The sequence below is a fragment of the Trachypithecus francoisi genome, unplaced genomic scaffold (assembly GCF_009764315.1).
Source record: "Trachypithecus francoisi isolate TF-2019V2 unplaced genomic scaffold, Tfra_2.0 Lachesis_group17, whole genome shotgun sequence".
NCBI lineage: Eukaryota > Metazoa > Chordata > Mammalia > Primates > Cercopithecidae > Trachypithecus > Trachypithecus francoisi.
This window is the reverse complement of record NW_022681462.1, coordinates 76005514-76030517: the sequence shown is the minus strand read 5'-3', so window position 1 is coordinate 76030517 and position 25004 is coordinate 76005514. Positions and strand designations below refer to the sequence as shown.

At 47.7% G+C, this 25004-nt stretch overlaps 1 protein-coding gene across 1 annotated transcript in view; it reads right to left on the bottom strand.

Moving 5' to 3' along the window:
* The window catches only part of NLRC4 (NLR family CARD domain containing 4), a 54172-nt gene extending 29477 nt beyond the window's left edge, over positions 1 to 24695 (bottom strand). Inside the window, 7 exon segments of the mRNA XM_033176094.1 lie at positions 285 to 2279; positions 3101 to 3361; positions 6847 to 6895; positions 7210 to 7276; positions 21089 to 21232; positions 23606 to 23732; positions 24453 to 24695. Of these exon segments, the coding sequence (XP_033031985.1) occupies positions 285 to 2279; positions 3101 to 3361; position 6847 (2257 nt within the window). The 5' untranslated portion in view covers positions 6848 to 6895; positions 7210 to 7276; positions 21089 to 21232; positions 23606 to 23732; positions 24453 to 24695.
* Between the last annotated feature and the right edge of the window lie 309 nt (positions 24696 to 25004).

Sequence of the window (25004 nt, the reverse complement as noted above, 5' to 3'; positions counted from 1 at the left end):
GGCATGCGTCAAGACCACCTTCAGGAATAGTCATAGCTCCTCCTGTAATCTGTTGAATATGTATGTTTAGTCAACCCATTCAACATAAAGCGTCTACCCCAACCCTTCCTTCGAGGTGCCTGTCTCTGGTCTTGGTTAGAGGCACGTTTCCCAGCCTGCGGGATGGCCACCCTGCAGGCTGTAACCCTTTGGAAGAAATAAAGTCTCCTCTCTCCTTTTCCAAATTTATACACTGTTATTTTTTTTTAAGTGAACATAGCACAAACCACTGATATTTATAATACCCGGCAGCCGTTGATTCTGTAGGTCGTGAATACTCAAGGTTTTCAGGTTTGTTACAGACGTGATATGCTGCTCATCTTCTATGGTGAGGGGACTGGCTTCCAGCATGAGAGAATAAATGTTCTTACAGGTACTCAGGACCAAACTGAGGCTTCCAGCCACACCAGCACATCTCTTTATTTGCAGTCTGAGGCATGTGGCAGAGCTGAATATTTTTCCCAGATACTTGATATCTTTCTTATTCAACTTGCTGAAATCCCGGAGTGTGACCTCCAGAGTCCTGAATTCCTGCTTCCAGTTGAAGAACAAAGATACAGCCCTGCTGGGAATGTAGGTTTCTGGGGCCTCTTCCATGTGGATTGTGCCTGTGTCTTCTGCAGCCTTGTCCCATGAAACCATAGCTCCCCCATAGAAGTCCAATTTAATGAAGTCCAGAGCGCTTGCACAATTGGGCAAGTGTTCAAAGAAGTCAAATAAGTAATCAGGGATGTTCCCTGAGTTGATATATAAGCTTTTACCTTGAAAGAAAGCTTCAAATTCTTGGCTCAGGGCTGACTTGGATGTACTCTCATGATATAAATGGATGCCACACTCTACAAAGGAATTGATGTTTATGGCTTTTAGAATTTCTTGCTCAGTGGTGTTTTTCACACTTTGCAAAGATTCCTGTCTCCAGAGAGGCCTCTTGGTGATGGAAAGCCCGAGAAGGCAGCCATGTTGATACACTGCTGCGAGGTGCTTCATAACAGCCCTGGTGGCTTCCACAGATGACCCACAGGTGTACCGGAGAAGGCTGCTATATGTGGATGTAATGTCCGAAATGGAAACCATTTTCTGCAAGTAACCATTCCCCTTGGTCACCTCCTCTGGCTCACGAGACGTCAATAAACTGCTGAGTCTTCGTCCTGCTGTGTACTCCTGGAATGACTTGTGAAAGAATGTATACTTTGGCTTGAACCTTTGAGCCGTATATTTACAGAGGAGCCCAGTTGTCAGCAGGACTTCCTCATTCACGCTGGACACATCCTCCAGTTTGAAATCAAACTTGTGGGAGAACACACCCTCCAGAGCTAGGTCTCCACAGTGGTCCAGGCTCCGAATGAAGTCACTTGCAGTCACACCTTTATGTTTGTGTTTGTTTTTCTGTATCAACAGATCATAGAAGGTATGGAACAGCGTTGTTTGTGTGTGAGACTGGAACTCACTTTCACCCATCTGAATTGCACAAGTGATGACCACAAAGAGAGGGGTCTTCATGAGATTCCTCAAGCACCTGGATTTCTGAATTTGGAGCAACAAGCCTTCAGCAAGCTCCTCAATCAGCACTTCTCGGATGAGAGCCTGCGCGCTGTCTTCTGTCATATCCCCCACCTCAGCAATCAGGGCACCAAACTGCCGTATGTGCCTCAGGCACTCAGTGGTGGTGGTCACGATGACCATGTTCTTGAAGCGGTGGTTTTCCTTTATCAGGGCTTCGATTTCTGGGCAGTTCTGGGGCTTGAATTCATTGTAGCCATCAAGAAGAAAAAGAACCCTCTGCCGTAGCTTCAGCAGCATGGCCATGAATGTCTGCTTCCTGATTGTGCCTGGTATATACAAGACCTGATCACAGAGGGTTTCAAAAAGCCCGCCCTGGGCCCTGCTGAGACGGATGAAGAAGACGAATTTGAACTTGGTCAGAGCCTCGCACTTTCCGGAGCCCCAGAGCATGGCAATTCGCTGCAGCAGAGTGGACTTCCCTTTGCCAGATTCCCCTTCAATGATGCAGGGGCTCTGAAGAGCCTGCAGGAGGCCGTTCAGGGTCAGCTGCTCCACGCGGTGATGGTGTTGGTCCTTCCTCCACAGGACAGGTTCTGTGAAGGTGCTTTTCAGGCTAAAAATAATGTCAATATCTTCACCAAGGGGATAGAAGTTCAGAAAAGATGGGGTATGGTACCAGTCCTTTAAATCCTGAGCCAAATCGTCCAAGTCTCCTTCTGATGTCTGATGGAAAAGACCTATTAGAGAAGAGGTGATGTTAAAGAGGACCCAAATCTGTGTCTCCTCAAAACCTAGAGTTCAGGAGGATGAACGAGGGGGTGAGGCTGAGAATCTGCCATTGGTGAATGTAATGTCCTTTCCCAGTTCTGAGCTGGCACAAAGGGTTCTGTCTGCTCCCCGTTTCCCCGGCATCCTTTACCCCACTCCGCTTTTTGCTTTCTGTTTCCTCCTTTCCACAACCAAATCTTATAGCAGCTGGTTGGAAAAGGGAGGAGCTTGTGTATGGGTTAAGGAAAGTAAATAATTTGGCGGAGAAAGATGGTTAGGGGTAACTGTCAGCACATTAGGCCTTCACTCTAAGTAAAAATCTGTCATGACCTTATTTACTAATTTAAAAAAATAAAAACTGAATTCATATTTCATGAAAAATAGAATCGTGCTCTTGTGTCAGTCAGGCTGTCTTTACCAGGAGGCCTGGACATGGAGTAGGTAGTCAGCTGGGCCTCTCTCCCATAGGCAAATCTCATCCAAGCAGGGAACGCTGAGAACCACTGCTGCATTGGCAGCTTAACTAGTACACTCATTGTCCTGTTTTATCTTGCAGTGACACTATACTCAATCATTTATTCCCTGGCCCTGGGGTTGTTTGGCTTCACCATCAATTGATCTACTATGAATTTTTCCTAAAATCATCTAAGCTTTTCCTTAGCAGGAATCAAAGGCCACTGCCGGGTGATATGAAGAGGAGGAAAAGCAGAGGCTCTGCCATGGGGATGATGGATCTTTGTTATGGTCTATTCTATTTGCAGAAACAGATGCAAAACTAAATGATACTTACTTTGTCCATTCAAGTCCTGAAATAGAGGATAGTTCCACTCCTCAAGGGATTTAAGAAAGAGGTTACAGGCCTCTGAACCCTTTTTCAAAATCATGTGAATGATCCCTCTCGCAGCATCCTGCTCCACCTTCTCGCAGCAAATGCTGTTTACTTCTCCATAATTCAGAACATTCCATGCAAATAGGTCATCTGTAATTTGCTTTACAACAGTCATTCCCATTCTTTGAGTAAGGGCTCGGCTATTGTCCTTTATGAAATTCACTGAGGAGATGGGGAAAAATATACATATTTATTTGTTTATATATAATGTGCATATCAGCATCTGTCTCCAGAGCATTAGGGCCATGCATTTTTTTCCTGTGGGCATCTCCTGAGTTATGGAGATGCCAAATGCTTGAATTCCAGGCCTTTAAGAAATGCTCTGCAAAGCAGTTCTAACCCCAGAGTCACTGATGAGCAAGATGGTTTTGCTTTGGTGATGAAGTAAGGTGAGTTATCTTGTCCCTCCGATATAAAACAGTCCCCATCAAGGTCGTAGTGGTAAGACCGTTGGCTTTAGAATAACAGCACTGGCCTAGGATCTGCCACTTGCTACCATCTGTGTGACTTTGGCAAGTCACTAAGCCTCTTTGAGTCTATTTCAATTCTGTGCTGCTGACTGGGCACGGTGGCTCACGCCTATAATTCTAGCACTTTGGGAGGCCGAGGCGGGTGGATCACCAGAGGTCGGGAGTTTGAGACCAGCCTGACCACATGGAGAAACCCTGTCTCTACTAAAAATGCAAAATTAGCCAGGTGTGGTGGTGCATGCCTGTAGTCTCAGCTACTCGGGAGGCTGAGGCAGGAGAATCACTTGAACCTGGGAGGTGGAGGTTGCAGTGAGCCGAGATTGCACCATTGCACTCCAGCCTGGGCAACAAGAGCAAAACTCCATCTCAACAACAACAACAAAAATTATGTGCTGCTAAATGGTTTCACAAACTGGCCCTCTAGGAGTAAAGGCCCTAATTTGTAGCATTCACCAATCCCCGTGGTTTAAATATTCCTACCATGGCCTATTTCAAGCTAACAGTGTATGTCAACTGGCTAACAAAATCCTGAAAATTCAATAATCAGGTTTCACATCACAGTAAGAACCAGCTCCAGCACACCGGGGATTCCTCATCCGTACAGTGGTGTGGAGAACAGTATTTAACTTAGGAAGTTGTTACAAGAATTCATGTATAGTATCTCGTACAAAGTTATAACTCAATATATGATAGCTACTATTTTTAGCCTTTATTCAGGTGTCACCCTACAAAGGAAGAGCACATTTTATCTCTCACAGACTTTGGTCTTTTCTGAAGAGTATCACATCAAAACATTGATTTTTATCCAATGTAAGCTCTCTCGCCTGGTCTTGAGGATAGCTGTGTCCTTTTTTGTGTCTGACTCTGCAATGTCTAATTCTGAAAGGCAGACCACACTGTACCCAGGCACTGTGCTCATGCTATGTTTGTGACAGCTTGGAGAAATGTCTTCCTGGTTTTTAACTCTCAGACACCGTCTGCACTAGATTTCTTCCTGGGCTAGGCTGCTTCTGGTTTTTTGTTTTGTTTTGTTTTTGTTTTTTTGACGAAGTTTCGCTCTTGTTGCCCAGGCTGGAGTGCAATGGTGCGATCTCAGCTCACCACAACCTCTGCCTCCTGGGTTCAAGTGATTCTCCTGCCACAGTCTCCCAAGTAGCTAGAATTACAGGCATGCGCCACCATGCCCAGCTAATTTTGTATTTTTAGTAGAGATGAGATTTCTCTATGTTGGTCAGGCTGGTCTGGAACTCCCAACCTCAGGTGATCCGCCCACCTGAGCCTCCCAAAGTGTTGGGATTACAGGCATGAGCCACCGCGCCTGGCCGTTCCTAGCTTTCAAACCTGTGTTGACTGATCAGAGAGGGAATGCGCTTCTCTCAAAGACCCCAGAACCTCTCTGGCCTGAAATGCACCATCAGTCACTCCAAGCACCAGGACCCCATCCCAGCTGTCCTTTCTCACCATTGTAGAGCTCTACTGCTGACCTCAGCTGGAATATTCCCTGTCTACATGTCCTGCAAGACAGTCCCATCTCTTTCCTTCTGGGGTCTTATCTGTTCTCTAGCTTCTACATCATCCCTATGGACATAACCTCTAAGTCTGTGTCCCATCGTGATCTCCAGTTTAGAGCTAAATAAATACAGCCTCAGCTGGGTGCGGTGACTCATGCCTGTAATCCCAGCACTTTGGAAGGTTGAGGTGGGCGGATTATCTGAGGTCGGGAGTTCAAGACTAGCCTGACCAACATGGAGAAACCCTGTCTCTACTAAAAATACAAAATTGGCCAGGCATGGTGGCGCATGCCTATAATCCCAGCTACTTGGGAGGCTGAGGCAGGCAAATCGCTTGAACCTGGGAGGTGGAGGTTGCGGTGAGCCAAGATCGCACCATTGCAGTCCAGCCTGGGCAACAAGAGCAAAACTCCATCTTGAAAAAAATAAATAAATAAATAAATAAAGCCTGAGAAAGGCTTAGAGACCCACACACACAAGTTCACAGTCTAGCCTTCCTAAGACTACACTTCTTCACCTATAAAATGAAGACATGTTATTTAAAAGACTCTATTTAAAAGACTCATTATATTGAATAAGTCACATAACTCTCATACACAAAAATGTCTCAAAATTGGAAAAGTGGCTGGGCGTGGTAGCTCATGCCTGTAATCCCAGCACTTTGGGAGGCCAAGGCAGGTGGATCACGAGGTCAGGAGATCGAGACCAGCCTGGCTAATATGGTGAGACCTCGCCCTTACTAAAAATACAAAAAATTAGCTGGGCATGGTGGCATGCGCCTGTGGTCCCAGCTACTCAGGAGGCTGAGGCAGGAGCATTGCTTGAACCTAGGAGGTGGAGGTTGCAGTGAGCCGAGATCACACCACTGCACTCCAGCCTGGGCTACAGAGCGAGAGTCTGTCTCACAAAAAAATTAAAAAATATATATCTCTCTCTATATATAAAATAGTAAGGTATTATTGTACTATGTTATATATCCTTGTATGTAGACCATCATACTCCTTCCTTATCAAGTAATTAGGTGGAAAAAATGCTGCTCATTTATTCATTCATTATTCATTCTTTTCAGAATATCTCTTTGTCTAAACCAATGCCTTTCAATAGAACATTCTGTGATAATGAACATGTTCTATATCCACATTATACAATATGTTAGTCATTAGTAACATCTGACTACTGAGTACTTGAAATCTGGCTACAGTGACTGTGCAACTGAAGTTTAAATTTTATTTTATTTTATTTAAATTCACCTTTAAATAGCTACAGGGGGCTAGTGGCTACTACTAATATACTAGACAGCGCAGGTCTACACCCAGTCGTTGAAGTGGAAAGAGCTACATTTTGGTTGCCACTTAGATTTACACCATGTTTCTTCACAACAAGCTTGATGTGTGTAGCTCTCTGCTGTCTGGCTGAACAGGTGATGAGAACACTTTAAAACATACACCTGGTCACTCTTTGTGTAAGTCCTATCCTGTCTGTGGTTCTGTCTTTTATCACAGGTTACCATATTTGCAACTGAATTCCTAAAACAACAGAAGAATATTTATCGGTAATTCCACATATGACTGGTCAGAGGAAGCCGTGAATTGATTTACCATTCAACATCACCAGTATTTGGTAGCAGACTGTATAACCAGGCAGATGTTATTTCTCATATACTTACTTGTTCTAAATGAAAGCTTCCCGCCTTTCTATAACTCAATAGAAAATATTTCCAGGCCGGGCGCGGTGGCTCAAGCCTGTAATCCCAGCACTTTGGGAGGCCGAGACGGGCGGATCACGAGGTCAGGAGATCGAGACCATCCTGGCTAACACGGTGAAACCCCGTCTCTACTAAAAAAAAAAATACAAAAACTAGCCGGGCGAGGTGGCGGGCGCCTGTAGTCCCAGCTACTCGGGAGGCTGAGGCAGGAGAATGGCGGAAACCCGGGAGGCGGAGCTTGCAGTGAGCTGAGATCTGGCCACTGCACTCCAGTCCGGGCGACAGAGCGAGACTCCGCCTCAAAAAAAAAAAAAAAAAAAATATTTCCAAATGGACAGGTCAAAGGTGATCCCAATATTGTCCTCTTTTTTCTATAAAACTACTCTCCATTCTGTAAAACAAAACAGAACCAGAGACTATCAGGCAGAGGGGCTGGTGCAATTAACTAAGTAATGCCCTACTTTTCATTGATAAGAAAATGGTGACTCAAACCAGATAAAAACTTGCTCAAAGCCACTGGCTATTCATGGCCAAGCCCTAAAGAGAACCCAGGCATCTGGACTCCTGGTCTAGAGCTCTAAACTGTTCAACTGGAACTTTGTCCTTCTCTTCAAAGTTTCTTCTCATTTCTGCTGTTCAGAGCCAAGAAGGCAACTTGGAATTAAATGTCAAAAGACGGTATAAGTGTCAACATGAATGGTGCAGAGGGTACATTCTCTCTGTTCTCTCCGGTATTTCCAAGAAAGAGTATATGGACTGGAATCATCCAGGGAGGAAGTTTTCATGGAGGAGACAGCACATGAAGCTGGTCTTAAAGGATAAGTAGGGCCGGGCACTGTGGGAGGTCAAGGCAGGCGGATCACCTGAGGTAAGGAGTTCGAGACCAGCCTGACCAACATGGTGAATCCCCATCTCTACTAAAAATACAAAAGTTAGCTGGGCCTGGTGGCACACGCCTGTAATCCCAGCTATTCGGGAGGCTGAGGCAGGAGAATCACTTAAGCCCGGGAGACGGAAGTTGCAGTTAGCCGAGATGGTGCCACTGCACTCCAGCCTGGCAGACGGAGCGAGACTGTGCCTCAAAAAGGAAAAAACAGACTGTGCCTCAAAAAGGAAAATAAAAAAAAAAAAAAATAAGTAAGATGAGGCGAGGTAGTTGGGTTGGGGTGGAGGTGGAGGTGAGGATGTAAAACGCCTTGCAGGTGAGAAGGTGAGATCAGGGAGTACGGAAAGGGGAAAAGTTCTCTTGTCTCCTTCGCAGGGCGTGCGATGGGGGTGTGGCTCGCTTCTTCAGTGCCCGCTGCTCAGACCTCTAGGGGAGCATACAGATGGGCAGGCTGTGGGGTTCCAATCCCACGACAGTGTCTAGTGGTGAATGTTTACATCTCCTGAAGCCCCAGTGGGTGTTTGTTACAGGGTGCTCTTTCGGTTTAGCTGTCCGTAGGCGGCTTGTATTAGCTCAATTAGACCCCTGCCTTATTGCAAGAACAGAGGGTTTTCTGTATTCCGGGGTTCTTGCCTTGGGGTTCTTGTCTTGGTGTACCAGAGGAATTGGATCACACGTGGTCTTGGAAAAAGAGTGCAAGATTTTATTGACTGGAAGAAGCTCTCAGCAGATGGGGTAGCCAGAAGGGAGATGGTTTTTCCCTGGAGTCAGACCGCCACCGACTCTTCTCCAACACTCCCGGCCAAACTCCGTGTCGTTCCTCTGGTGGATGCCTCCTGCTGGCATGCTGGTGTCTGTTGTGTGCTCTTCCGCCAGCATTCGCCCTTCAATGTCCTCTCAACATCCAGCTGCTTGTATCTTCTTCCGCAGATGTGTTCCTCTCGACGTCCAGCTGCTTGTGTATCTGCCTGCTAGGGTCTCTGGGATTTTTATACTCATAGGATGACGGTGTGGCAGGCCAAGGTGGTCTTGGGAAATGCAACATTTGGGCGCCAAAGCAGGAGTGCCTGTCCTCACCTAGGTCCGTGGGCACATGCCTGGGGGTGGAGCCCTTGCCAGGGACCCGCCCTTCTGGGACCTGCCCTTCTCTTCCTTGCACTTCCCTGACCCCGTTCCCTATCAGTATAAGTAATTCAGGAGACACAAAAAAGGAGTTATGCTTCCAGGGTACAAAGGGGAAAAGCTATGGAAAGCCTTGTATGCCAAGATGAGGCATTTGTTCTTTATCCTATGAGCAACTGGGAGAGAGTATGGTATGAGGAGCATGTTTAAAGTGATGTTTTAAGAAACGGATTTCATCTTCCTGGTATGGTCCTGTCATTTCATCCTCCTAGATGGTTTGAAAAGCAACTTCCTTTCTCCCTTTCCCCTCCACACACTTTGAGAAGCAGGGACCCAGAAGCCTCTGAGACTGCTCTGTGCGCATTCCCAAACCAAGTTAGATGATCTACCCCGGCTCCTCATACACACATACACGACCCCCTGCGTCAGGATGAAGATGCAAAGTCTGAATTAAAGGCAGCGTGAGAGGGCAGACAGGAAGTGGGGAAGAGAACTAGAATCACTGGGTGGGGAGAAACAAAATGGGAGCTATGTGAGTGGGATTGGGGTATGTGAATGGAGTTGGCTTGGGAACTCATGTGAATGGAATTGGCATGGGAACTCATGTTATCCTTGTTTGGACAAACGGAGGCAAGATGGCGCAGTTCCGGGTTCTTCACTGTCAACTTTCCCGCGCCCGGGAAAGATACGGGTGGACTGCGCAGGCGCAACCCGACCTCCGACGGAGAGAAACCGGAACCCGCCTAGCCACGCCTACCACCCCGCCCCCAACCCGCCTATGTCCCGCCCGCTGCCCTCCCACTCCCGGGCCCAGGACATAAAAGCCGCTCTTGGCAGGAGCGCGGTGCGAACTTCCTTGGCCCCTCCTCGTCTACGCGGGACCCGGGAACCTCGTCGGAGAACACCAGCGTGAACTTCCTCGGCCCCTCCTCATCTATGCGGGACCGGGAACCTCTCGGAGAACGCCGGAGGGAGCTTCCTCGGCCCCTCCTCCTGCGTGGGACCCAGGAACCACGCCCAAGAGCGCCAGCGCGAGCTTCCTTGGACCCTGCTCCTGTGCGGACCTGGGAACCTCACCGGAGAACGCAGGAGCGACTTCGTTGGCCTCCACCGCGGGAGGCCGGTGAACCTCGCCCCTCCCTCACATTTGGTTTGTAAATAAAGGTTTTTTTGCCTTGCCTACTTGCCTTTTCTCTGGCATTTGCTCTGGGAGTCGCATTAAAGCCAATCAGCTGGTGCCGAAACCCGGGAGGAGACCCCTCCTCAGGGCCCCCAAGGTCCGAGGAGCCTCCTCCTTCCACGCCCCAGACGGACCAGGACCTGGACATCGCTTTCCCCACCTCCAAGTCGCCTAGGGGTGAGTACCTTCTGCCTCCCTCTCATATCCCTTGGCCAGAAGTCCTGCGCAGGCCCAAGGTTTTTTCCGGTCACCAGGTGACCCAGGGGAGTTCCCAAAGGCAGAGACGTCTGCCCAAAGGAACTCCATTCCGTTCCGTGGGAGACCCGTCCAGGACAGAGACGTCCGCCTGGAGGTAATCTCCATTCCGGCTCCAGGAGCCTCTCACTGGTCTCTGGTGGCTCCAAAGGACGCTTTGTAGCCAGGTAGAGTTCGGTTTCCGTTTCCGCCTATTTCCGAGAGGAAGGCAATGGGAAACCCCCAATCCAAATACCTAGAGACTCCCCTTTAGGGTGTCTTCTAAAAAACCTCAAAACTTTGCAATTAGAACAAGATCTCAGGCGAAAGCAACTGGTGTTCCTCTCCACTGTGGCGTGACCACAATATAAATTAGACAATCAGTCTCAATGGCCGCCTGAGGGCACTCTAGACCGTAACATTTTGACCAACCTCAGTAGTTTTTGTCAGCGCTTAGGCAAGTGGTCCGAAATTAATTATATACAAGGATTTTGGGCCTTGCGTTCTCGTCCGGACCTGTGTGGCCGGTGTTCCTTGGCTCAAGTCATGCTGGCTAAGGATGCAGGCTTAACAAAGTCCGAAAAAGAGGAGTCATCTTTCCTGTCTGAGTTGCCCGAAGACCTTACTTCCCCTCCCTCCCTTCCACTCCCGCCCTATACCCCACCTCACCCTCCAGCTTCGGCCCCACCTCCTCTTTCGGCCCCACCTCCCTCTCCCGCTCTGGCGGTTGTTCCGCCTCCCTCCTCAGCCCCTCCCACCATTGTTGAGGCTACACTTCCCTCTGACCCCTCGGCACTTCCGCCTGGTCATCTTAGCTCACCTATCTCTGCCCATACCCGCTCTAAAGATTGCCTAACTGCCCCCACTCCTACTCCCACCCTATCCAACCCCCCCCCGCCCGCGGTCTTAGCACCCTTGTGTGAGGTGGCCGGAGCAGAGGGCGTAGTTAGAGTTCATGTTCCCTTTTCATTAGCAGATCTTTCAAAGATTGAAAAACGCTTAGATTTTTCTGCCAACCCCACAATTTATACCAAAGAATTTAGATGCCTTTACCAGGCCTACGATTTAACCTGGCATGATCTCCAGGTTATTCTTACCTCTACTCTAAACCCTGAGGAGCAAGAGCGCATCCTAGTGGCCGCCGGGCAGCATGCCAACCAATTACACTTAACAGACCCTGAGTTCCCACTAGGGGAACAAGCAGTCCCCTCTATAGACCTAGACTGGAACTATCAAGTAGGCCAGCCAGGCCGCCGAAGACGAGATATGATGACTCAATGTCTTCTGGCTGGTATGCAGGCGGCCTCAATAAGGTAGTAAATTTCAATAAGCTAAAAGAAATTATTCAAGGTCCAGATGAGAACCCGGCCACATTTTTAAACAGGCTAACTGAGGCTTAATTCAATACACTCAGTTAGACCCAGCTTCCCCAGCCGGGGCCACTATTCTAGCATCATATTTTATTTCACAATCGGCCTCGGATATTCGGAAAAAACTCCAAAAGGCAGAGGATGGACCTCAAACTCCTATTCAAGACCTAGTCAAGTCGGCCTTCAAGGTCTATAATTCAAGGGAGGAAACGGCTGAGGCCCAACGACAGGCCCGCCTAAAGCAGAAGGTACAGCTCCAGACTCAAGCCTTAGTTGCTGCTTTGCAGCCTAGCCGTAACCCAAAACTGGAGAGCAAAATCCCCAGAGGCTCAAAGACAATAAAAGGGGCTTGCTATAAATGCAGTAACCCAGGGCATTAGGCTAATAGATGTCCCCAGAGTCCCCAACCGTCTGAGCCAGTGCGGCCGTGCTACAAGTGCGGAGTAGCTGGACACTGGGCTAAAAAGTGTCCTAACCCTCGTCTACCAACAACTCCTTGTCCAGCATGCCATGAAGAAGGGCACTGGAAGTCTGACTGCCCCACCCTGAGAACGGGCATGGCGCCTCAACGTGATGTCCCTTCTCAGGACCCTGGGAGCTCCTTCCAGCTCTTATATCTGGATGACGACTGAAGGTGCCGGGACTCGGGGACCCCCATCACCCTCGCCGAGCCGCGGGTAACTCTCCTGGTAGCGGGTAAGACAATTAATTTTTTAATCGACAGCGGGGCTACCTACTCTGCTTTGCCGTCTTTCGAAGGGCCTAGCCTTCCCTCCAATATTTCTGTTGTAGGAGTCAATGGCTCCCCATCCAGCCCTCGAAAAATCCCACCCCTTAATTGCTGCCTGGCCAACAACTATTTTGCACACTCGTTCCTCATTATCCCCTCATGCCCCACTCCCCTACTGGGCCGAGATGTTTTAAGTCAACTGAAAGCCTGTATCTCCATCCCTAGTAGCGCCCCCCACCCTACCCGCCATCTGCTTCTAGTATTGACTAACTCAAATGACTCCAACAATCCTACTAACCCTTTCCCCGACTTCCCCATTCCTATCGACCCCCAAGTGTGGGACACCTCCACTCCTGTCGTGGCGGAACATCATCCACCAATACTTACAAAACTTAAGAAACCATCTCAGTTTCCAACCCGCCCACAGTTCTCTCTCTCTCCACAGCACTTACGAGGACTAAAACCAATCATTACTAGGTTACTCAGCCAACACATCCTCATCCCCATTCATTCTCCCTGTAACACCCCAATCCTACCTGTAAAGAAGGCAGATGGAACTTTTCGGTTAGTGCAGGATCTTCGTCTTATCAACGAAGCTGTTTGTCCACCCATCCGGTAGTTCCCAACCCCTATACCCTTCTTTCTCTCATTCCACCTAATACAACACACTTTACTGTACTGGATCTAAAAGATGCATTTTTCACTATTCCCCTGCACCCAGATTGTCAGTTTCTTTTTGCTTTTACATGGGAAGACCCAGACACCCATACCTCCACCCAACTGACATGGACAGTGCTTCCCCAAGGGTTCCGAGACAGCCCCCATTTCTTTGGGCAGGCCCTAGCAAAAGAGTTAGCCTCCTGTCCTCTTACCAATAGTAAAATTCTCCAATATGTAGATGACCTTTTACTCTGTAGTCCCACGGGACAGGACTCTCTTTTAGACACTGCGATCCTCCTTAATCATCTAGGATCCAAAGGTTACTGAATATCCAAACACAAAGCTCAACTCGCACAACAATGTGTCATATATTTAGGTATTGAGATCACTCCTACGACACGCTCACTTACTACAGACCGCTTAGCTCTAATACAAAATCTTTCTCCTCCTCAAGACGCTAAGGAAATTCAATCCTTCCTGGGCCTAGTAGGATTTTTCAGACACTGGATTCCTAATTTCAGAATCTTGGCTAAGCCTCTATATGCAGCTGTCAAGGAGACTCCCCAAGGACCTTTGTCTAACCCAAAGTTAATCTATAAACATTTCACTCACCTGAAAAACTGCCTTCTCTCACATCCTACTCTCTCACTCCCAGACGTCCAACGCCCCTTCCAGCTTTTCACGGATGAAAGACAAAAAGTTGCAGTGAGTCTTTTAGCCCAATCTATAGGCGCCACCTACCGCCTCATGGCATATCTATCTAAACAATTAGACCCCACCGTACAAGGGTGGCAGCCCTGTCTTTGGGCCCTGGCAGCAGCAGCCTGTCTAACCCAAGAAGCAAAGAAACTCATTAGGGGTGGTAACCTAACAGTCTTCTCTACTCACTGCCTTCAAGATCTTATTGCCCACGAAGTATTAGCCATCTAACCCCGTCCAGATTCCAACTCTTTCACCTCCTATTCATAGAGGACTCCACCCTTGCCCTAGGAGTCTGTTCCTCTCTGAATCCAGCAACCCTACTTCCTGACCCTCTCAAGCAACCTAGTACTGAACCCTCCTGTCCAGAACTTTTAGAGGCCCAACCACCTAGTCACTTACATTTACATGACCAGCCATTGGAAGGCTCACAGTTAACGCTATTTGTAGATGGCAGTTCTTTTATAAATTCTCTAGGAAACAGACAGGCAGGATACGCGGTAGTTATATCTTCTGCTGTCCTAGAAGCTAAGCCTTTACCACAAGGAACAACATCACAGCAGGCAGAACTTATCGCACTAACCAGGGCTCTCCTCCTATCCAGAGGAAAAACGGTAAACATATACACAGACTCCAAGTATGCCTTCTTGATTGCACACACCCACTCTGTCATCTGGAAAGAGAGAGGGTTCCTAACCACCAGTGGTACCCCTATAGTCAACAAAAAACAGATACTCAAACTGCTAGACGCTTTATCAGCACCTTCCAGAGTAGCCATCATACACTGTAAAGGTCATCAGACTCCATCTAACTTGGTGGCGGCTGGCAATAACTTTGCCGACACCACTGCCAAGTCGGCAGCCGGATTCTCCACTCCCACGCTTCCCTCTATTTGTTTTCTCTCTCCTCAATATACCCCTACTTATACCCAAGAGGAAAAGACCAAACTATTACGAGATCCAACAGCCAAACTAGCTGCAGACAATTGGATTTACCTCAATAATAAATTAGTTATTCCTGAAACTCAACTGCACACCATTCTAAAAGACATACATAATTCCCTACACATGGGACCCAAAGCTTTATATAACCTCCTAAGCCCCCTCATTCACTGCCCCACACTCATGAAACACCTAATTATAATCAACCGACAGTGCTCCACATGCCTCAAGTCAAACCCTCAAGGCACATTGCGCAACCCCCATCCGAGCCATCAACTCAGAGGGCACCAACCAGGCGAAGATTGGCAAATTGACTTTACCCACATGCCAGGCATAAAAAATTCAAATATCTCTTAACCTCGTTGATACTTTTTCAGGATGGATAGAAGCCTATCTACTACAGGAGAAACCGCCAATATAGTTGCCTCCATACTCACTGAACACATTATTCCTAGGTTTGGCCTCCGCTCACTCTTCAGTCTGACAACGGCCCAGCATTCATCTCCAAGGTAGTCCAACAGGTGGCAGCCCTCCTACACATCACCTGGAAACTCCACATCCCTTATAGACCTCAGTCTTCTGGTAAAGTAGAGAAGGCCAACGGGCTCATTAAGCAGCAACTCACCAAACTCTCCCTCGAGACTTGACAATCGTGGGTAACTCTCCTTCCCCTGGCCCTAACCCGGCTGCGAGCAGCCCCACGGAGTCCAACAGGCCTCAGTCCGTTTGAATTAGTTTACAGCCGGCCCCTCACCCTCCAGCAGTTACTCACCCTTTCTTCCCCGCTGGCAACTTATCTCCCATACCTCACCCTCTTGAGACAACTCCTGAGACAACATGCAGAACTAGCACACCCCTCTCTCCCAACCACCACATGTTCCCTGACCCCTTGCGCTTATCCCGATTTCTCACCATACTCTATATAAACATAACAGAATTCCAATATCTTACCCCAGATCCCTACTTGCCTCCAGATAATAGCCCATCACAGTGGTTCTCCCGCTTACCTTTATAAAACATCTTCAGTGACAAGGTGTACCCTGTGATTACACTGAAGATGAAGTACTATTTCATACTTATATTACTATCTTTTTCTTGCATTTCGATCTCTATTACTAACCCAATTTTCATATGGAGATTCTCTACAGTTGAAACTTGGTCACACAAAAATAAACAGCACTCACAGCTACAAGGCACTGCTGACTGCCCCCCTTCAGGCTGCCAACCCCATCTTACTATAAATTTTACCCTATCGTGTTGCAGTGCAGCCGGAGCTAAGGCTCTCTGCTTCCTGCACGATCAGACACATTACAATTGTAAGACTTACTGGAAACAAAAGAACCTAGGATGCCCTTATATTTATTGTAAGATCCATTATGCAACCTTGAGACAGAAGAAACCCACTGCTCTCTTCACCATTGCGAATCAACGAACCCCCCCTTCAATACCAATTAAATATCAAAGACCCATGGGACCCCCAATGGGCAGACGGAGTCAAAGGTGGACTCTACACAGGCCACACAATCCTTAGTTCATATCCCATGGCTACTCTCCTGATAAAAAGAACACTTGTCCAGCAAAAATCCCTTCCTCAAAACATACAAGCCCTACAAGCCCTACAGAATTTAACCTTAGCCATACAAGCACAAGAACAGGCCTTGCAAGATCAATTACACTCCTCCAATAAGGACCCCTTCTCATGGTTAAAACTAGTCCGTCAAGGGTTAAACCTAACACGGGCAGCCAACCTAACAAATCTCTTCCACTGTTTCCTCTGTGCGGCCCTTGAAAGAGCCCCTTTAGTGGCAGTCCCTTTACCTACTGCTTTCAAGGCTACAACTAACTCCATAGGCACCTCCCAAAAACCGTTCTTACTCCAAGTCCCACTATACCAAAGCCCAGAAAGTCCAATCCTTCCTTTCTGCTACTCTACCCCAAACACCCCCTAGTGTAACTATACCCAGCCACCCACTAAGACCCAGACGGCTCCCATTGGAGGTTATTTCTGGTGCAACAAAACCCTCTTCAAGGTCCTTAATCACACATCCATTGGCCAATCCCTTTGTGTCCCAGTGTCCCTAGTACCTAGTTTAACCTTATATAGTAAAGCAGAAGTAGCTGAACTCGTCATACAATTTAACCCTCCTCCTGATCTCCAAAAACGGGCTGTCTTCCTTCCCCTAGTCATCGGAGTCTCCCTGGCCTCCTCCTTAGTGGCATCAGGGCTTGGAACTGGAGCACTTGCCTACTCAGTACAGTCTACCCGATCTCTAGCAGCTCAAATCCGAGAGGCCATAGAGGCTTCAGCTGAAAACCTGGTCTCTCTGCAGCGTCAAATTACCTCAGTGGCCCAGGTAGCAGCACAAAATAGGCGACCATTAGATTTACTTACTGCCAAAAAAGGAGGAACATGTCTCTTCTTAGGAGAAGAATGCTGCTATTACGTAAACGAGTCAGGCCTAGTGGACACCAACATCCAAACCCTAAACAGGATTAAAGCAGAACTAAAAACCTACAATACCCCCTTCACCCCCGGACCACCGGTATGGCTGCTGCCCGTAATACAGCAGATGCTCCCGTTCCTAATTCCCATACTAATCCTCTGTTTTGCCTTATGTCTTGCTCCTGTTTTAATCAAATTTCTCCGAGCCAAAGTTCAAGAGATCACGCGCGTCACCTTCAACCAGATGCTTCTTCATCCGTACGTCCAAATACCAACCATAGACCCCAACCTTAACGACGTCCCTTAACAGCAGGAAGTAGCCAGACAGACCACGCCGCCCCTTATCACTATTATCAATAAAAGGTTGGACTGTTTGGACAAACGGAGGCAAGATGGCGCAGTTCCAGGTTCTTCACTGTCAACTTTCCCGCGCCCGGGAAAGACACGGGTCGACTGCGCAGGCGCAACCCGACCTCCGACGGAGAGAAACCGGAACCCGCCTAGCCACGCCTACCACCCCGCCCCTGACCCGCCTATGTCCCGCCCACTGCCCTCCCATTCCCGGGCCCAGGACATAAAAGCTGCTCCCGGTGGGCGCGCAGCGCGAACTTCCTCGGCCCCTCCTCGTCTACGCGGGACCGGGAACCTCGTCCGAGAACGCCGGACCGAGCTTCCTTGGCCCCTCCTCCTGTGTGGGACCCAGGAACCTCGCCCGAGAGCCCCGGCGCGAGCTTCCTTGGCCCCTGCTCCTGTGCGGACCTGGGAACCTCACCCGAGAACACCGGAGCGACTTCGTCGGCCTCCACCCCCGGAGGCTGGTGAACCTCGCCCCTCCCTCACATTTGGTTTGTAAATAAAGGTTTTTTTGCCTTGCCTACTTGCCTTTTCTCTGGCATTTGCTCTGGGAGTCGCATTAAAGCCAATCAATCCTAACATTAAAACTCTTTTTGAGACAGGGTCTCACTCTGTCACCCGGGCTGGAGTGCAGTGGCCTGATCATGGCTCACGGCATCCTTAACCTGCTGGGCTCAGGTGATCCTCCCACTTCAGCCTCCTGAGTAACTGGAACCACAGGTGTGTGCTACTATGCCTGGCTCATTTTTTTTCTTTCTTTTTTTTTGAGACAGGGTTTTGCCGTGTTGTCCAGGCTGGTCTCAAACTCTTGGGCTAAAGTGATCTGCCTGCCTCAGTCTCCCAAAATGCTGGGATCACAGGCATGAACCACCACATCTGGTCATTACCCTAACATTTTATTATGAACATTTTCACACATAGAGAAAATCCATCCCTCTACTCATTTATCAATCTATGTAAGTCGCAGATGTTAGCACATTTCTATGTCCATATATTTACTAGAATTCAATACTGGTTTATTATTCTTTATTCTTTATTATTCTTTCTTAGGAAAAATTCACCTACAGTGAAAGCACAGATCTTAACTGTACCCTTTGATGAGCTGAAAAATGCTTCTACTTCAAACACCTATCAAGACAGAAAACACTGCCCTCTCCTTGGAAAGTATCCCATGCTCCTTCCCAGTCAAATTCCATCTCTACCGTACCCTCACAGGCAATCTCTATTCTGATTTTTTTAAAACCATAAATTAGTTTAGCCTGTTGAAGAACTTCACATAAACGGAATCATATAGCATGTGCTACTCCTTTCATTCCACACAATGTCTGTGTAAGTCATTCATGCTGTTACTTGTAGTATAAGCAGTTTATAACATTTCATTGCTTAGTAGTACTCTACTGTATAAAATACTACAATTTATTGGCCGGGCGCGATGGTTCACGCCTGTAATCCCAGCACTTTGGGAGGCCTAGGCGGGCGGATTACGAGGTCAAGAGATTGAGACCATCCTGGCTAACATGGTGAAACCCCGTCTTTACTAAAAACTACAAAAATTAGCTGGGTGCGGTGGTGGGCGCCTGTAATGCCAGGTACTCAGGAGTCTGAGGCAGGAGAATTGCTTGAACCCGGGAGGCAGAGCTCACTGAGCAAAGATGGTGCAACCGCACTCCAGCCTGGGCAACAGAGCAAGACTCTGTCTCAAAACAAAACAAAACAAAAAACAAACCATGCATTTCACAACAAAACCTCTCACTCAGGTTCCCCTCTCTCTCTGCAGGAGAGAGAGCTATTCTCTTTTCTCTTTCTTTCCCCTATTAAACCTCCACTTTCTTTCTTTTTTTTTTTTTGAGGCGGAGCCTCGCTCTGTAGGCAGACTGGAGTGCAGTGGTGCAACCTCAGCTCACTGCAACCTCTGCCACCTGGGTTCAAGCGATTCTCCTGTCTAAGCCTCCCGAATAGCTGGGATTACAAGTGCATGCCTCCTTACCCAGTTAATTTTTGTATATTTAGTAGCGACTGGGTTTCACCATGTTGGCCAGAATGGTCTCTATCTCTTGACCTCGTGATCCGCCCCCATCGGCCTCCCAAAGTGCTGGGATTACAGGTGTGAGCCACTGTGCCCGGCCTAAACCTCCACTCTCAAACTCTCCTTTTGTGTGTCTATGCCCTCGATTCACTTGGCGTGAGACAACGAACATCGGGTATTTACCCCAGACAATGATGCTGCTTCAAAAGCATATCTGTTTTCAGAAAATAAAATTTCCCTTTTATGTTAAAACTAATTCATTAACGGCCGGGCGTGGTGGCTCAAGCCTGTAATCCCAGCACTTTGGGAGGCCAAGACGGGCGGATCACAAGGTCAGGAGATCAAGACCATCCTGGCTAACATGGTGAAACCCCATCTCTACTAAAAATATAAAAAAACTAGCCGGGCGAGGTGGCGGCGCCTGTAGTCCCAGCTACTCGGGAGGCTGAGGCAGGAGAATGGCGTGAACCCGGGAGGCGGAGCTTGCAGTGAGCTGAGATCTGGCCACTGCACTCCAGCCTGGGTGACAGAGCGAGACTCCGTCTCAAAAAAAAAAAAAAAAAAAACTAATTCATTAACAATATAAAAATATTGTCATTGAAATTGGAGCAGCCAGGTGCGGTGGCTCTCGCCTGTAATCCCAGCACTTTGGGAGGCCAAGGCAGGTGGATCATGAGGTCAAGAGATTGAGACCATCCTGGCCAACATGGTGAAACCCTTAAAAATACAAAAATTAGGCCGGGCGTGGTGGCTCACGCCTGTAGTCCCAGCACTTTGGGAGGCCGAGGTGGGTGGATCACAAGGTCAGGAGATCGAGACATCCTGGCTAACATGGTGAAACCCCGTCTCTACTAAAAATGCAAATTAGCCGGGCGTGGCAGCGGGCGCCTGTAGTCCCAGCTACTTGAGAGGCTGAGGCAGGAGAATGGCATGAACCCAGAAGGCAGAGCTTGCAGTGAGCCGAGATCGCGCCACTGCACTCCAGCCTGGGCGACTAAGCGAGACTCCGTCTCAAAAAAACAAACAAACAAACAAAAAAAAATTAGCCAGGCGTAGTGGCAGACGCCTGTACTCCCAGCTATTCGGGAGGCTGAGGCAAGAGAATAACTTGAACCCAGGAGGTGGAGGTTGCAGTGAGCCGAGATCACACCACTGCACTCCGTCTGGTGATAGAGGGAGACTCTGTCTCAAAAAAAAAGAAAGAAAAGAAATTGGGGCAGCTCAGGAGCATAAGCAAGGGCACATTTTGGTGTCAGGATTGCGTTCAAACTACAGCTCTACCACTGACACGCTAAGAGTCCTCAAACGAGGCGTAGTGACTGGCACACAAGAAGGACTCAGTGAATAGCAGTAACTATAGATTCTTCTCTCCCTTTCTACTTCCCCAAAAAGGGGTGGGTTTGGGAAGAATCAGACCATCCCTGACTGGGTCAAAGTTGAAGTGAGAGTAGAAAAAGGAAGAAGATAGAGGAAGGAGCTAAGAAGTATAAAGTTTTTAATTGCTCTCAAGAACAAAATCAACCCATACACTGAAGCTCATGTAATTTTTCTCACTTACCCACTGGCATACAGAACAGGGCTGTGGACCGGGCGTGGGGGTTCATGCTTGTAATCCCAGCACTTTGGGAAATCACGGAGGGCAGATCACCTGAAGTCAGGAGTTTGAGACCAGCCTGGCCAACATGGTGAAACCCCGTCTCTGCTAAAAATAGAAGAAATTAGCCAGGCATGGAGGTACACACCTGTAATCGCAGCTGCTGGGGAGGCTGGGACAGGAGAGTTGCTGGAACCCAGGAGGTGGAGGTTTCAGTGAGCCAAAATAGCACCATTGCACTCCAGCCTGGGTGACAGAGAGAGACTCCATCTCAGAAAAAAAAAAAAAAGAATAGGACTGCGACCTGTGTACTCCCCTGGAATGTAGCTATGGCCTTGCAACCCCTCCCCACAAGCTGTCCAGTGAATAACTGAATTGGGTGGAAGAAGTCCTTTCCCCACATTTGTACATTGGAAAATAATATATATAATACATATAACATATATATATATATACACACACACACACACAGAAAGAGAGAGAGAGGATAGAGAAAGATGGAGTCTCACTCTGTCTCCCAAGCTGGAGTGCAGTGGCATGATCTCGGCTCACTGCAACCTCCACCTCCCAGGTTCAAGCGATTCTCCTGCCTCAGCCTCCCGAGTAGCTGGGACTACAGGTGTACGCCAGTATGGCTGGCTAATTTTTTGTATTTTAGTAGAAACGGGGTTTCACCATGTTGCCCAGGCTGGTCGTGAACTCCTGAGCTCAGGCAATCTGCCCGCCTCGGCCTCCCAAAGTCCTGGGATTACAGGCATGAGCCACTGTGCCTGGCTGGAAAATAGTATTTAGAACTAATTCTAAAATTGGCAATTTCTTACAAATGGTTACATGAGCTCCTCAGAGAACTGAAGTTTCTCTGAACCAATATAACCCACGTCCATGGGGTCATTCCCACACCTCAGGGATAAAATAAGGGAAAGAGTACATATAATTAGGAGCAGACAGGAAGCACACGGAAATGGAAAATGTGTGTGCTTTGGCATTGCAGATCTGAATTCAAATCCTCACTCTGCAGCTTATGAGGTAAGTATCCCTAGACATGTTACTTAGTCTTTCCAAATCTTGCTTTAATATCCACCTCCTTGGACTGTTGTGAAGATTAAACATGAAAGTAGTTGTGACAAAGGTGGTCAGTGGGTATTATCTGTCTTCCTTTCTAGTGAAAAGGCTCTAGACTAGAATGTTCTCAGGTCTTTAATAGGCTTCAGCAATCTCACAAGTTAATAATAGTGTTATGTGCTGAACTGGGCTTCCCCCAAATCCATATGTTGAAGCCCTGAACTTCAGAATGTGACTGTATTTGGAGACAGGGCCTTTAAAGAGGCCATTAAGCTGAAAAGAGGCTGTGATGAGAAGAGGAAATTGGGACACACAAAGGGAGATGCCAGAATGTGCATACAGAGAGAAAAGGCCACGGAGAGAGGTGTGAGGAGAAGCTAACCCTGCTGACACCTTGATCTTGGACTTCCAGCCTCCAGAACTGTGGGAATATAAATTTATGTTGTTTAAGCCATGCAGTCTGTGGTATTTTAAACAAATTAATACGACTAGTATTATAGAAGTGTGTGAACTGTTAAGAAGTGTGCTAACTGGTTCTATCCTAGTTTTGTAGACAATTAGCAGTGTGATGTAGGGCAGGACGTTTAACTCTGCTCTACCACATTTTCCACCTCTCAAAGCCAGGCTGCAAGGATCAACTGAGATAATGTATGTAAAGACCCTATCACGAAATAGGTGTCCTGTAAAGGGTGATTTCTTTCACATCTGTCTCCAGATATCAGGTTTCTCATCAGTAACTCGGGAGATTGGATGGACTAAGTATTCTACCTGGTTCCTTTCAGCTTTGATCATCTGTGATTCTAACAACAGTCTTAGCAACAAGAGTGAGTTTCCTGGCCGGGCGCGGTGGCTCACACGTGTAATCCCAGCACTTTGGAGGCCGAAGTGGGCAGATCACGAGGTCAGGAGTTTGAGACCAGCCTGGCCAACATGATGAAACCCTGTCTCTGCTAAAAATACAAAAATTAGCCAGGGCGTGGTGACAGGTGCCTATAATCCCAGCTACTCGGGAGGCTGAGGCAGGAGAATTGCTTGAACCCAGGAGGCAGAGGTTGTAGTGAGCTGGGATCACGCCACTGCACTCCAGCCTGGGTGACAGAGCAAGACTCCCTCTCAAAAACAAAACAAAATAAAAGGGTGAGTTTCCTTTCTGTAATGCCAAAAAGTGTTTTCAAAGTCCTTTCCATCTCACAGTAGTCCAAGGGGTACATGTACCCCTTGAACATGATGAAGCCCCAGCAGACCCAATTAACCACCCCTAAAGGTTTCTCGGCAGGAAATCCAGCCAGTCATGCAAACCACACTCGTAAATGTTAAGGCTTTTGTACATCCCAGACACAAGCTTTAAATGAATGTAAACCCAGGTTTTAATATTTGGGTCCCAGACCTTAAAAATCCCTTTCTGTCTACCCACAGTACCTGGCTGAGCAATCCAATTGCCCTCTTCTTGGGGGGACCAAGACACGTTTTTAAAATAAAGTTTCTTTGTATTTGCTTTCCGTTTCAGTGAGGTCTCGAGTTCTTGTAGACCAGATGCCTTCTTGTTCTGTGAGAGGAGAGTGCACAGAGAGGGGAACTGCTGAGCAGTTCCTTTTTTTTTTTTCAAAGCACAATAAGAGTGGTTTGGACACAAGTACTACCAGTTCAGAAAGGGAAGATGGGTGTAGCCAGGGAAAAAGTAGGACTTCAGAATTAAGGATGCAAGAGCTAGAAATTCCCTCAAGAAAGGAATTGCCCATTTGTTTCCTGTTTGTTCACAACATAGGAATTCTATTGCTGTTCAGTTATTTATTCTGTGCCTTAAAATGAAACAAAGTCTTTTGAACATCCAACATGTATTTTTTTTTCTTTTTCTTTCTTTCTTTCTTTTTTTTTTTTGAGACAGAGTCTTGTTCTGTCACCCAGGCTGGAGTGCAGTGGCACGATCTCAGCTCACTGCAACCTCTGCCTCCCGGGTTCAAGCGTTCCTTCTGCCTCAGTCCTCCCAGTAGCTAAGACTACAGGCGTGCACCACCACGCCCGGCTAATTTTTGTATTTTTAGTAGAGACAGGATTTCACCATGTTGTCCAGGCTGGTCTCAAATTCCTTTACTCAGGTAATCTGCCCACCTCGGCCTCCCAAAGTGCTGGGATTACAGGCGTGAGCCACCTCACCCAGTCCCAACATGTATTTTTAATGCTCAACCATGGGAGATAGAGCGGTAAATGAAATAAGCCAGCTTAGTTGGCTAAAGCATATTGCTACTGCAGTCAAGGTCATACTTACCCCTGCACCTTGAAGCCCAGAGGACTTCCAGCAGATGTGTACTCTCAGTCAGCAGGGTACTGGGCAAGGTCACACAGGGCAAATGGATCACCAGTTTTGGTCCACGCCACCGATGATGCACGGGGACACCCTCTGGAGTATAAACAGCCAGGGGGTCACAAGGGCACACTCACATTGAACACTTGCGTTCACAGACTCCAGGAGGCCAGCTTGTACTCAGCTGAGCAATGAAGAAATCTCTCTGCACTTCTCGTGAGGATGACATTCTTGCATACTCTTTCCTCTGTCTTTATGTTACGTAACTTCTTATTTCAAAAAGAGCATTCTGACAGTAGCCTATCTGCCATAGAGGGATATCAAAGTTTCCCCACAAATAAATGTCTATATCCTGGGTTTTCTAAGGGGGTATCAGTGTCAGTGTTTCCTAACTTGTGAGGCGGGCTTCTCTGAAGTGAGATTGAGGGCTACCCTATCAGCTAGATTTTTAAATTGTAATGAAGCCTACATATAAACATATGTTCAAGAGAAAAAACTGCAAAGACTGCCACCAAA